Source organism: Vulpes vulpes, chromosome 8 (genome assembly GCF_048418805.1).
Source record: "Vulpes vulpes isolate BD-2025 chromosome 8, VulVul3, whole genome shotgun sequence".
Classification (NCBI taxonomy): Eukaryota; Metazoa; Chordata; class Mammalia; order Carnivora; family Canidae; genus Vulpes; species Vulpes vulpes.
The window spans coordinates 59,394,672-59,408,235 of record NC_132787.1 but is presented as its reverse complement, the minus strand read 5'-3'; the positions used below and the strand labels follow the sequence as shown (position 1 = coordinate 59,408,235).

The 13,564-nt window shown below is 38.4% G+C and overlaps 2 protein-coding genes across 6 annotated transcripts in view; both read right to left on the bottom strand.

Annotated features, from left to right (window-relative positions):
* Positions 1–214: 214 nt before the first annotated feature.
* NRAS (NRAS proto-oncogene, GTPase) lies at positions 215–10,548 on the bottom strand. 2 transcript variants are annotated; one of them, XM_025994622.2, is made up of 7 exons: positions 10,381–10,548; positions 9,750–9,877; positions 7,441–7,619; positions 4,874–5,033; positions 4,198–4,321; positions 3,815–3,856; positions 215–3,709 (listed from the first exon to the last, which is right to left on the bottom strand). In XM_025994622.2, exons 2-5 carry the CDS (start codon positions 9,858–9,860, stop codon positions 4,202–4,204), a joined length of 570 nt encoding a protein of 189 aa, XP_025850407.1. In that variant the 5' UTR covers positions 9,861–9,877; positions 10,381–10,548; the 3' UTR covers positions 215–3,709; positions 3,815–3,856; positions 4,198–4,201. The 2 variants fall into 2 exon arrangements, with proteins under 2 accessions (XP_025850407.1, XP_025850408.1); XM_025994623.2 differs by having other exon boundaries at positions 215–3,727; positions 10,381–10,529.
* Positions 10,549–11,015: 467 nt separating this feature from the next.
* CSDE1 (cold shock domain containing E1) overlaps positions 11,016–13,564 on the bottom strand; it is a 39,731-nt gene continuing 37,182 nt past the window's right edge. For all 4 annotated transcript variants that reach the window (XM_025994624.2, XM_025994625.2, XM_072766814.1 and 1 more), the window contains 3 exons: positions 13,180–13,343; positions 12,306–12,438; positions 11,016–11,948 (listed from right to left, as the gene is read on the bottom strand). In XM_025994624.2, coding sequence (XP_025850409.1) covers positions 11,901–11,948; positions 12,306–12,438; positions 13,180–13,343 — 345 coding nt within the window. In that variant the 3' untranslated portion in view covers positions 11,016–11,900. The remainder of the gene's footprint in view (positions 11,949–12,305; positions 12,439–13,179; positions 13,344–13,564) is intronic.

The following is a 13,564-nucleotide window of genomic DNA, read 5'->3' as shown; positions in this document are numbered from 1 at the left end:
CATATAGCTATGGATCATGGCTACATATAGCTATGGATCATATTAGTACATATAGCTATGGATCATGGCATGAATCACCCCCAAGGTAATAGTTTAAAAGCAGGCTTTGATATATTTTACAAACGTGGGTCTTCCAAACATTGTCCAAACGTCACATCCCAAAGTCTAAAACTGATATAAGCTTTCAATACAGGCACTTCAGTCAAAAAAAGAATTATGACTAAGCAAAGAACTTCCAGTTTTTATTTTTAAACATTTAACAAGAAAAACATTCAATTTTTAAAAATTAGGATGGATTAATTTACAATAAAATAGTCAACTTAAAATATCAGCCCCTTTTATTTAGGGCCAAGGAGGCCAATAGTTTCTGTTTAAACAGCAGAATTGCACAATTGGTATTTTTACCTATATTTGATGGCACAGAAATGTAAAAGTCAAACAATTTCCATTAACATCCTCTCTTCCCTCCAGAGTAGAATTCATATAATTGCTTCTTAGGTCAGTACTCAGGCCTTTAAAAATCACCAGTTATATTTTGAAACATATCTACAACTACTCATAATGAGAACTCCTTTAAAACAATCCTTACAGGAAACACCTTAAAAAATAATTTTGTGGCACATTAGACAGCTTAAAGAAACAGCAAAGATGAAAAATAATGTACAAGAATTATAGTCCCTTGCTTATAGAAACCACCTAAGTAACATATTTTCCCTAATTAATTATCCTTGCTTCTCATAATTTATTAGCAGAGATGAATTACAAGAAGCAGGATGCACCATTTTTTGGTTCTTGGTTGTAGCTGCCAGCTTGAGAGTTTATGACTGTAAATGTAAAGCAAAATATGACTATGCTCACAAATTCTGGAATGGGAAAAAACCAAAATATCTCTTTAAAGTGTTTCTCTATCCTTGCTTTCAAGTCAAGACAAAAAATTCACAGCAGTTTAAAGGATGATGAAAGACTAAATATGGGCCCACTAAAATACATACTGGGAATAATTTTATCTATTACACCAAAGTGAAAACTGTAATAAGTATGATATTATATTAGCAAGTAACATTCTAGAGTATGCTGCTGGAGCAAATACAGCACTTAACAGTTTCATTTACAGATTAGGCATGGTAGCCTTTAGACAGAGCATCTTATTTTCACACTCTTGAAGGTGCAACCTTTAAAACACAAACACACACAAAGTAGTATGTAATTCATAACAGCTGGCCAGGCACTTAACTTGGGGAAAGAGACTCTTCAGATTTTGAGGTAAACTGCAATTGTTTTCAGCAATTACAAACATATTCTAAAAACAACACTTTATTTCACACCAACTGAAGTCATTCAGCATTTAACTGTAAGTCTGTCACTCTATTGCGCCAAAATTCACACCTACACCTAACTTCTTAAGAAGCTATTAAAAGAACATTTTGAAGTCTGAATCTTGGCCCCATTTATATACTTCTGTGCTTAGAACATACTTGAAAAAAAAACCGTAAAGTACATCCTTATTAGGGCTAAAATGAGTATCTTTTCCCCTAAATTTGATATTTAAAAAAAGAATCCTACTGTCAGTCACACAGAGCAGAGGAGGAAGAGGTGGAAGACAATGACAAGGACAGAGGTGATAAGCCTCAATCTAGGTTCCACGAGAAGCGGAAACAGAGCAGCCGAGTTTCTGTCTACAGGTGTTGACTATATGTGAAAGCTCTCAAAATTACTGAGGAACACAACTCTCTGGATTTATTCCACTCTGGGCACAGTTGATGTTTCTTCCCCTCTGCAGAATTCATTTCAAGGCAATGTGGAGTTTACTTATAGGAAAATTCATTTTAGAAGATGGAGGACCTCACTAAATATTTATACATCAGAAGACCAGAACAGAAAGTAGCCATTTTGGAACTAGTCTTTTATACCAAAAGTTTTCCAAGTCTATTTTTCATTAGAATTGCCATGAAATTATCTGCAAACAGAAAAAGCTCTACCTCCAAATCCTCATAACTAGCAATTAATTCTATTTTCCATTGCCTTCTCAAACAGCAATTTCAATAGAAAGGCTATCCTTGTTTTGAACAAACTCATCAGCTTATTATCTGGTATGCACAGACTAATTCATCAACATCCTGTTTTGAACCCTTCAAAGAATATTATGAATAGAGATAATTAAAAAATTTTTGATCTGAGGCATCCTCATTTTCAAAGTAACAAAAAAAGAATTGGTTTAATTCAGAGTTTCCACATGGCTGAAAAAAGTCTAAATACTTTATATATAAAAACCTCTAAGTTGACCCTCCTCAAGATGGCAAGTTTTCCAGTCATGCATGGTAAAGAATTTGTGCTAACTGACCTCTTCCTTCCTTACAGGACTAACATTATGCATCTGGCAAAACTACTAGCTGGAGTTATTGGTGCAATAAGCAAACATGGAAGGATTTCTCTCTCTGTGATGCTAATTGGCTTGCTCAAGTTTTGAAACTGTGACCCTGGGCTCTTAGCACCATGCTTTACTCAACTGAAACACCAAGCCGCCACTGTGGTGGGGTGGGGGACAGGGTGGGGTGAGAAAGGGAATGAGGGCAATTATATACATAATTAAAATACCATGATATGCTGTGAAAATTTGTGTTAATACATCTGAGGCTTGAAAATCATTAATCATAGCTATTAAATAAAACTGCATTAAAGTGTTACAATTTTGAATACCTGCAGCAAATGCAGAGCTTTCATATATGACCTAAATTTAAATATGAATGGAAGTTCATTATCAGTAAGCTAGAAGAAACAAATTGCATATATTTTGTAAGTGGTAACCTACCCCCTGCCCTCCCCCAAAGTAGAGATTAAGTAAAAATTAAGTGAAATTATTCATAATTGTTTCCAGTTTCACCTTTCTCTTGGAAGAGACCCAAATCAGGTCTCTGGAAATCCAACTTCATACACATAAGAAATGGCATCTGCTATCACATCGGTATGTCTTTCCCTCAAAGGTAGACAGGTTATAGATGTGTCTCAGACATTCATTTCCATGTATTATGGTTTTTGAGACATCTATTCCACTGAAGTATTAATAAAGCAAGTCTACAAACCACTTTTAAGAAAAAGGCACTTTGCTGCAAGAGTTAGATTTAATTATGTGAAAGTCAAGAACACTAGGATAGACTCATAAGTCAGAATTCACTCGTGTATTTATGAATGCAGAGCAGATGCCAATTTATAGAAAATAGCTAATGATATTACAAACAAACCAAATGTCAACTTAACTATATTCTTAGCAAAACAGTAACTTATGACATTTCTCCAAAAACCAACATAGTTCCAAGTTCAACAGTAAAAGGGGGGGGGGGGGGGGAAGGTCACCAGCAGTTGCTACTTTTGAGCTCAAGACCTTGTTTCCTACAGAATTTCATGTCTACAGTTTTGTTCTCTGTTTCAGAGCATGAATTATTTTTCAGATGAAAAACCTGGGATGGCAGAGGTTTGTTTATGTGTGTTGGGGGAGAACTCAGGGTGGGAAAACAGCGGGAAGGAACAAGAGGTTCATTTCTCTGGTCAGACAACCAAGTGAGGAGGTAGTTGTTCGGAGAACTTCTCAAATAGAGAACATTGTACTGATCTACTGAGAGTTGGGGAAGTAGCAGGAGCTTCTTTGTGAGACTGAAGATAGCAACAGGAATACTTCTCCTCCAGGGAAGTCAGGACCAGGGTGTCAGTGCAGCTAAAATGAAGACAGGATCTGTGTAAGTAGCATAGAGAATATAAGAAAAACAAGGCTAAGAAATCAACAGGAATGATAATATATTCATTTCCAAACCTGTCCTACCTTGACAGTGGCTCTTTTCTGATGCTAGAACTTTAAAAGTGTCTATAAGAAAAGAACACATACCACGTCATTATAATAGGGATTTGATGTAGTGATTCTTCCAACTCCTAATCTGTGCCAAGAATGTGGTAAGGTAGCATACTTTTCATAACACCGTCTAGTGTCCAATATTATTTAATAATGTCTATAGAACACTTCAATGCTTTAAAAAGTTTAGACTTCAGTTCTCTCAGAAAGCATGCCATAAGGGAAATATTTTACAACTATAAATGAGCAGACACTCTTGGTTAAATAGCAACATAGAAAATATAACAGCAAATCCTCCGAATTGCCCGATGCTAAATCATAAAATTCATAATTGTGTCAGGAGACCACATGCTCACCTTGTTACATCACTACACATGGTAACCCCATACAACCTTGAGTCCCATCATCACTGCTGTTGAGTTTCTTCATTCGGTACTGACGTATTTCTCTTACCAGTGTGTAAAAGGCATCCTCGACACCCTATAAAAGAACATAATAATGACGGCTTAATAGACACAATCCAAGTTGTAAGCTCTTTCTTTTGTACTTCTTTATGTGGATTTAAAATTCCAATTAGCTGATGAAAATAGGGTGATTTAAGAAGAGGACACCAAATTTAGCATTCTTATTGAATCACATTAAAAGACTAATATATGAATGGCCTATTTTGCAAAAATAACATTCAAGTACAGGGAGATGGGTAACATGGGTCATACTGAACTATCAGATCTAAATAATCGATTCAGGAGAGCAAAAGCCCTAAATACTGGCTGGTGCTGATGGAGAAATGTCTAATATTTCTAAGTATCTTTAATCAAGAGTCTTCATCTTAGTAATATTTAGTAGTATTAGCATGTTAATGAGTAAAATACCACACCAGAATATTTATCAGTTCATTTTGCATTTAAACAGAAGATTAAAAACAGAATATTGAAAATCCGTAAGAACAAAGACAATGGATCCTATCTCTGTATTAACACTTTTTCTGCATTAAACAAAAACCCACACCAGATGCTCAAAGCTGTGCTGTACCTGTCTGGTCTTGGCTGAGGTTTCAATGAATGGAATCCCATAACTCTTGGCCAGTTCATGGGCTTGTTTTGTGTCAACTGTCCTTGTTGGCAAATCACACTTGTTTCCTACTAGCACCATAGGTACATCATCTGAATCTTTTACTCGCTTAATCTGTTCCCTTAAAAAAAAAAAAAAAAGGATTATGTTATCATAACGTAAGAGTAGGTTTTTAGGAAAGCATGAGCAGGTAAAAAAAAAAAAAGATTCTAATGAATTTTATTTAGCCCTATTGTTGTCTAGTATGGAGTTTCACTTTTTTTCCTCGCTAATTTTAAGGGACCATGCATACTAGGTAGACTGGTTTAGATTTGATGCAGCAGCCATAGGGAAGCCAAGTTCTGGTTCACCTTCTAGTGGAAATGGATGGCTGTTCTTTTTTTTTTTTTTTTTTTTAAGATTTTATTTAAGTGAGAGAGAGCGAGCACAAATGGGGAGGAGGGGCAGAGGGAACAGCAGACCCTTGGCTGAGCAGGGAGCCTGATGTAGGGCTCAATTCCAGGTCCTGGGATCGTGACTTGAGCTGAAGGCAGACGCTTAATCATCTGAGTCATCCAGGCACCCCTATTCTATTCTTTTTTTTTTTTTTAGAATTTTTTTTTTTTAATTTTTATTTATTTATGATAGTCACACAGAGAGAGGAGAGAGAGAGAGAGAGAGGCAGAGACACAGGCAGAGGGAGAAGCAGGCTCCATGCACCGGGAGCCTGACGTGGGATTCGATCCCGGGTCTCCAGGATCGCGCCCTGGGCCAAAGGCAGGCGCCAAACCGCTGCGCCACCCAGGGATCCCTATTCTATTCTTTTTTGACACACACCCTTGTTAGGCTCCTTGATTCTCCAAAGAGCTTGGCTCTGGATTTAACTGGCAATTTGAAATCACACTCTAGATTAAGATCTGAAGTATTAAAAGTAAAGCTTACTGCCTCAAAATAACTTTTTGAGGTTTTCTTGAGAATGACCATATTTAATCAGACAGTCTATCCACTTCTCTAGGTAGGTGGTATCCAAACATTTTCTTCAAACAATATTATAGCTGGAAGTCCAAGATACCAAATAGAAAACACCAGAACTGTTATTAAAGGGTAACTAAAGGATTTGGAACTCCCAATTTACAGCACTCCCTTCAATGACATATAAGACATACCATACAGCAGTTTGGAAACTTTGCTCTAGATCCTCTTGACCAATACTGTCCAATAGAACTTTTCACGATGATGGAAAGGTTCTATCTGCACTGTCCAACTATATCCACTAGTCATATGTAGCTGCTGGACACTTGAGAAGTCAGTTGCTATATGGTCAAGGAACTGATTTTTCAATTTTATTTAACTTTAATTAATTGAAATAATCACATAAGGTTGTGGCTACCATACCGCACAGTACTGTTCCAGACTCTACCCTTGGATTACAAAGTCATGTGCTGAACCTGCGTTACAATGGCTGTCTGCAGAACTGACCTTTGGTGTAATGGCAGTGGCCTATTGTAAAGCATAATTTAAGACCGCCTAAGAGGGAAAAAGACTTCTAGAAATTCAACAAATATTAGATGTTTGACAAGTGTTGGACACTTGACAAGTGTTGGGACATTTTCTTACATATTGTTTATTATTTCCAGAGAGCAAATGAAGAATAGAGGTTTAGGCAGAAAAAAACCTCACTGAAGTAAGTTTTGGACTAGCTTGTTTCCGTGAGCAGACATCATCATACCATACCAACGGAGCACAAGCCAGGACTGCAGGCTGTCCGGAAAACACTTGCATAGCATTTACTATGTGCTAGGCACTTTTCTGGGTGATTAACATGTTTATTAACTTGTAATTTTTACAACTCTTGGCAGGTACTATTCTCTCCATATTATAGATGACACTGAGGCACATACATTTGAGAGTTTGTCCCAAAGTCCCATGGGCAACAGATGATGGGGCCAAGTTTCAACCCGTTATATTACTCTGCTCAAGGAACATAGAGCTAAGAAAATGGAGCCCTGGGTTTTTGGTCCTGGCTCTGCTACTAGTAACAACTATGACTTTGAAAACCTAACAAACCACTTCCTGCAACTCTGTCAGAATCTGAACAAGGATGTTGTACTAGAATTTTTTATGGTCTGAGTGAGCTTAGAAACTTTATGGTTCTATTGAGAAAGACCATCTTTCCTCTTTATCTACTCCCATCCATTTCTTCCTATCATTTTCTCTTTTCTATGACTGACAACTATTTTTCAGACATGTTTTCCTCTCTGAAATTCCTTTGTGACCTCTCATACCACCACCTTTAGTTCTGAATTATCTCATTAATAAGCTTAATTTAAGTATTATCACACATTCTAGCCATAGTGTATTATATAAAATAAATTCCAATATTAACTTTCAGTGATAACCCCAGATCCTCAATGTTAAACAATCTGAAACCAACTCTTCTCATGATTAAAAACGCTATATTCCCTAATGCGGTATCCTCATTTCCTGTTCCCCCACAAAGCTTCAGAATACACTTATAGATCATTCTTTCAGAAAAATGTTCCTAGTACCTGTAGAGGTTAATGTCTGCAAATGATTTGCTATTATTGATGGCAAATACACAGAGGAAGCCTTCGCCTGTCCTCATGTATTGGTCTCTCATGGCACTGTACTCTTCTTGACCAGCTGTATCCAGTATATCCAACAGACAGGTTTCACCGTCTATAACCACCTGTTTTCGGTAAGAATCCTGGGGGTGTGGAGGGTAGGAGATGGCAAGGAGAGAGGAAAATTTCATTTTTATTAGAAACCATAGGGAATGCAATGCTATTGCCAAGGTTAGATAAGCTCCTAGCTAAGTTCTTTCCATCTCTATTAGGAATTTGTCCCTCAAACTCCTAATATATAATCACAAGAGAATGTACTTAATGTCACCCTAGGAAAAAAATCCCCAAATCCTATATGCCTGCAGAAAGGAAAATGTGGCCATTCTGTTCCTGGAAAGAGAAAAAATGTGGTAATTCAGACAGCTCTATTAAAGTTAGACTCGGGATTAGGTTTCACAATGTATTTTACTAAGGTATGAACTGGACTTTTCTTATTTATTATACATTTAAAATTCTAAATATACCTCCACCAATTATACCTGGCCCTGGGCACAGTGTCATTTACATTTATGACTAAATATACAAATACCTTTTATTTTGAACAAGATTATACCACAAAAATCTTTTTCTAATCATGGTGGATTTTTACCTTTGGGAAATATTCCTGAATCAAATTCCTAAAGGTTTCAAATAAGGTATATAATTATAATTCTTCAGGAAGAAAAACATGCATAGATCATACATATTTATGTTTCAAAGGTGTTTTTTTTTTTTTTTAAAGATTTTATTTATTCATGAGAGACAGAGAGAGAGGGAGGGAGGGAGGGAGAGTCAGAGACACAGGCAAAGGGAGAAGCAGGCTCCATGTAGGGACCCCGATGTGGGACTCTATCCTGGGTCTCCAGGATCGCGCCCTGGGCCAAGACAGATGCCAAACTGTTGAGCCACCCAGGGATCCCATGTTTCCTAAGACAAAATTTTTACTTGTATTTTAATAGTTATGTTTTGGGAATTCAATTCAAAGAAAACCCATCACACGTGGTAAAGATCTGGCTCCAGAAACAGAATGGGACTTGGTTTCCCAGTTTACTGATTGGTGTCTGTAACTCAACTTCACTGTTGGACTGTAATACACTTTCAAATTAACATAGAACTCACATTGCCAAAACTGGAAGCACAAAATATGATAAAGTGTATGAGTGTTCCAAGAAAACGAGCAAAATTAAAATGATATAGGTGGGTGTTAGTCAAACTAATGTACAATAACAGAAGTCAGAGAAGTGGTTATTTCCTGGCAAGGTGGGACTGGAAAGTGGCATGGGAGAACTCTCTGGGGCACTGGAAATGGTCTATATTTCTGAGTTGTGGACTTAAAAATTTTGGTTCTTGAGCTATAGCTATGCCATTTGTGTATTTTACTGTATGTATATTACCCTTCAATAAACACAACTCAGGAGAATATTAAAAGGTCCTAACTATTAATGCTAAAGCTGCTAAGCTTAAAATGAAATTTCTGCCAAGGACTAATGATTAATTTTTAATAACTGCCATGATAGCTTCTATTAAACACTCAGTGGCAAGGCAGTAGAAAGACCACAGTGTGGATTAAAATAAATCTCTAGTCAGACATTTCTAAGCTAAATAAATCTTTTATTTAAAGGACCTAAGATGCCATTTATTCAAGCCAATATATAACATGAACGCACACAAAAACTTATACTGATTTTTCCTCAACATTCTTGTGTGTGTGATAGGCAGGACATGTTTATGGTACTTTAAAAGATGAGGAAAATGAGGCTCAGAGTTTAAGTGATTTGCTCAATATAACAAAAAGAAATAAACTACAAACAGGGACTGAAAGAAATCTAGGCAGTGACTCAAAATCTCATGTTCTTTCCACTTCAGCCCAGTCTCAGCTGCTTCAACCAGCTAATAAAAATTGAAGAACACCTAGATTTTTGAATCCTTTATCTACATCCTATTACTCAGTCACTCTTACTATGTATGGCCTATTTCTTTTCAATAGAACTGTCATGAGTTCAACAATGAATATGCAACAGTTTACTAAACTGCCGATTTTTAAGAAAATCTTTACCAATTAATAAAAATGAGCTCTTCTCCACAAACATGGAAAGCTTCGTTATTGTACTCCTGAATGCAGCACCCCAAATAACTTCTACTTTCTCTCTTGATGATTCCTTTGGCCAAAGGATACGTGTAGGGGGGGAACCAAAAGCCAGAGGTAGGGTCAGCACACTACCACCCGGCCTCACCTCTATAGTGGGATCATATTCATCTACAAAGTGGTTCTGGATTAGCTGGATTGTCAGTGCGCTTTTCCCAACACCACCTGCTCCAACCACCACCAGTTTGTACTCAGTCATTTCACACCAGCAAGAACCTGTGGGAAAGCAGCAATTAGGTTTAATGGGCGAGCCACATCTAGAGAACTTCAAAAGCTTTCTATAATCAATAGTAACTAAAACGTTGAGTTTGAAATGTATCGGCTCCATACACGTGAACTTCCACTCGGCTCTCAAGGTGATTCCGGAGCGCAAAAACCCTCGCAGGTTACTGCGGGCCTCAGAATTGTGGTTAGTCGCCTGGCTACCCCCACCCTGCTCTATTTTTCAACAGTCCGTGGGCCCCGCCTTCAGCCTAAGGTAAAGGAACCCCCCCCCCCTCCACCTCCCGCAAGTCTTCTCAGGTCCGGTGGGGAAGCCTCCAGTCTGGCCCCTCGTTTTCCACCCCCACCAGTCTTCAAAAATCTCCCCCATAGGGCTTAAAACGAAGGACCCCCGCCCAAGGGCCTTTGTCTCCGGTCTGCAGACTCCGTTCGATTCCGGGCAACAAGGAGGCGCCCGTATGCTCCAAAGACGAACGCTACACACCACAGAACCTTACCTCAAGCTTCGCCGCCTCCGCTTCCGACGTATTTAGGACCACAACTAGGAGAAAGGTTGGAGACCCCGGAACCGCCATGAACAGCCCCCACTAGGGAGCGGCACTTCCGGCCCCGCCCGCTACGTAATCAGTCGGCGCCCCGGGCGCCCGAGTCCCCGCCCCGGCCACGTGGGCCCCCGGCCCAGGAGTCACGCGGCGGGCCGCACCCATTCCCGCCCCTCCCACACAGGACGCCTCAAAAATGAAAGCGCTAGGTGCTAGAGTCTCAAAAATCAGTAAAACTTTATTCGCTTCCATTCTTTCGCCATTAACAGAAAACTGGAGAAAGCAAAAATGTTTTGTGTTTACAAAGATAAACGGCCTCTTTACCCAGAGAAGATCAAAACCTCAAATGACAACGGGGAAGATAAAAGCGCCCTCCCCCACATCCCCTGAGCTGCCCTTGTCATCTTAGACAAAGCCTTCAGTCCACTGGCCAGGGGCCCTGGATGTGGCCAATTCAAGATGAGGGCCAAGAAATCAGACCAATCCGTTCCCGTGATATAAAGTCGAACAGAGACTACACCAAGGGTCAAGTGCCTGTATTTCACAGGACACAGGAACCAGGCGGCTACTTATAAAAAAAACAAGATTCATTTCAGGCACAACTTTTTTATTTTTTTTTTGTTTTGTTTTTAAATCAGTAAAAGAAACTGGGTCCTAGAAGCTGCAGTGATCTAAGCAGCAGCAAGTTTGTGCATTCTTTTTTTGTTGTTTAAATACGATTAAATTACCACACTGCTGGCACACCTCATTTGCATGAAATTCTGCACCATACATACTAATTGTAGTAAAGTTACCCCCCCTCCCCAATCCCAGGAAAAAAGAAACTACTCTGGAAGATAATTTTCACTGAAATCTAACCAAACTTCGTTAAGTGGACTGTGACAAGATTATAAATGATATGAAAAATAACATTTTAACATTTGGCCATCAACTTAAGGAAATGGTTTGCCTATACAAATTTTTATAATTTTTGTTAATTTTTAATATATTCTACCTTCATATGGTCCTCAGAATTAAAGCATAATGAACAGGAAAGAAAAGGAAAAGAATGCAACTGAGTGCTAAGGCAGAACATCGTGCCAGATAGTAATGAAGGTAGAGTATATGCTAAATACCAAGTGCAGAATTTCATAGGGCCAACAAGATAACAGTCTATATTTTCACTTACACAGGCGAAGTGGATTTTGCAATTACCAGTTGCGTTAAATGCACCAAATAAAGCTCCTAAAATTGATACTATAAGGCGCCACCTTAAGTTTTCCAGGCTGCAACTGTGCATAATTTTTAAAATGGTTTTCTTAAATTTATTTATTTTTTTAAACATAACACGAGGAAGGTGTTAAAACTGGTGTAATAGCTCAATAGAATAAGTATTCCAGATTTTGGGAGGGATGAAGAGGGAGATATTCAGAACCCTTCACCAGAATCCCCCCAACTTGATCATAGTGGATTAATGATGTGCTTTGTGGTTGTGGTTAGTCAATGACACCAGCTTGACGGATCTTTCTTTCTGCACCAAATCCCTGTGAAGAAGTAAAACTGTAGTTAATGGCTATACAGGCGTTACTTTTAATCATCGTAACTACGACCGTTTCTTTCCCAGATGAGGAAATCCACAGTAAGCCCTCCTGATCTATTACATAAAATCTGATTATCAGGAAGACCATGAAATGTGCTTTTCACTGTGAACAATTATTGTTAGGGTCTGAACCAATGTGTAGGATGTTTTAACTAGTTTTAAGCATACTGAATACTGAAAAAGAATCCTTAAGTTCCCTGCTTCATTGAATGCTGAGCTATGCCAAAATAGGACCCTGAGTAGCATAATTGTCTATCAGCTGCCCCCACCTATCCCAGCACCTTGTATATGTCCCTCATACCATTGAGTTATCTGGTCCCCTTGGCTGACGAAGAACCATTAGGCGAGGAGCACTGGCATCATCCAGGGTGATGTTCTTCAAGCGATTGACCAACCTATCAGGTCGTGGGGCTGCAACAGCCTTGGGGCCCTCGCTATAATGAAATCAAGAGGCAAGAACAACTCTTGGTGGGAAAAAAGCAAGTACTTGCAGAGGTGTTTTCTCTACCGAAATGACTCAGTTTTAATGAGGGGACTCTTGCCTCATCAAGCCAGCTAGCTAGCAAGACAGGACAGACAAGTTTTGTTTATGTTTTTATTACTAACTCAAGGTTTATTACTATGGAGGAACTGGAAGGATCATTTGGGTGAGGGTCATTCCTGAACTGGTCCACAACTAGAAAAACCAGTTTCACAGACTTTATAAAATGAGGTAGTAGATGTGAAAAACCTTAGAGAACAAAAATATGTAGAAATATTTTCAAGAGACTCCCAGCTCCTCTTAGGGTAACATTATGGATTTAAAAAATTTTAAAACAAAGTATTGCTAGACTATATAGTTAGAATTTTAAGCAGCATATAAATGGTTTAATGGAAGAGAAAGCTACACAGAGTCCTTTAAGAACAAGGACTACATAATCTTACTATATTTAAGTTCTAATACATACAATGTACCCAATTAATGTTTCATTGGGCCACATTTAGAAGACTAAAATTTAGACAATGAAAACTAGAGGTAAAAAAAAAAAAAAAAAAAAAGATACAGGAAAGATCAAGAAATAACCACAAAGTGGCAGGATAATAAAAGCAGTCATGAAAAATGAAGAAGTGTGATAAACCAGAGTTTACAGAAGTTTAAAGACAGTCAGTCCAGGGAGTTTACCAACCCAACTTACCAGACTCGCCAAACATTACAAGCACTGCACTTGCCAGTGCGCTGATTGAGAATCACTGAAAATTCCACTTCATCTCCAGCCTGTAGCTCAATGCCATCTTGAACTTCTTTCACATGGAAAAAGAGCTTCTTGCTATCTCCTACTTCATAATTAATGAAGCCAAACTGGGGGGAAGAGGAGGGGAAAAAAAAAAAAAAAAAACTACAGCTAAAAACAGGGACATATTACAAGGCGGAAAAGTACTCCACTCTGAATGAAGCACAATGCCTGACCCTAACTAGAAGTGGATTTATAAAACATGGTGTTAATGCCGATGATGCTCCAGTTTAGCTGCTTGTGCTAGAATGCAATAGCATTCTGAAAAACTTGCAAGGGAAGAAATCTT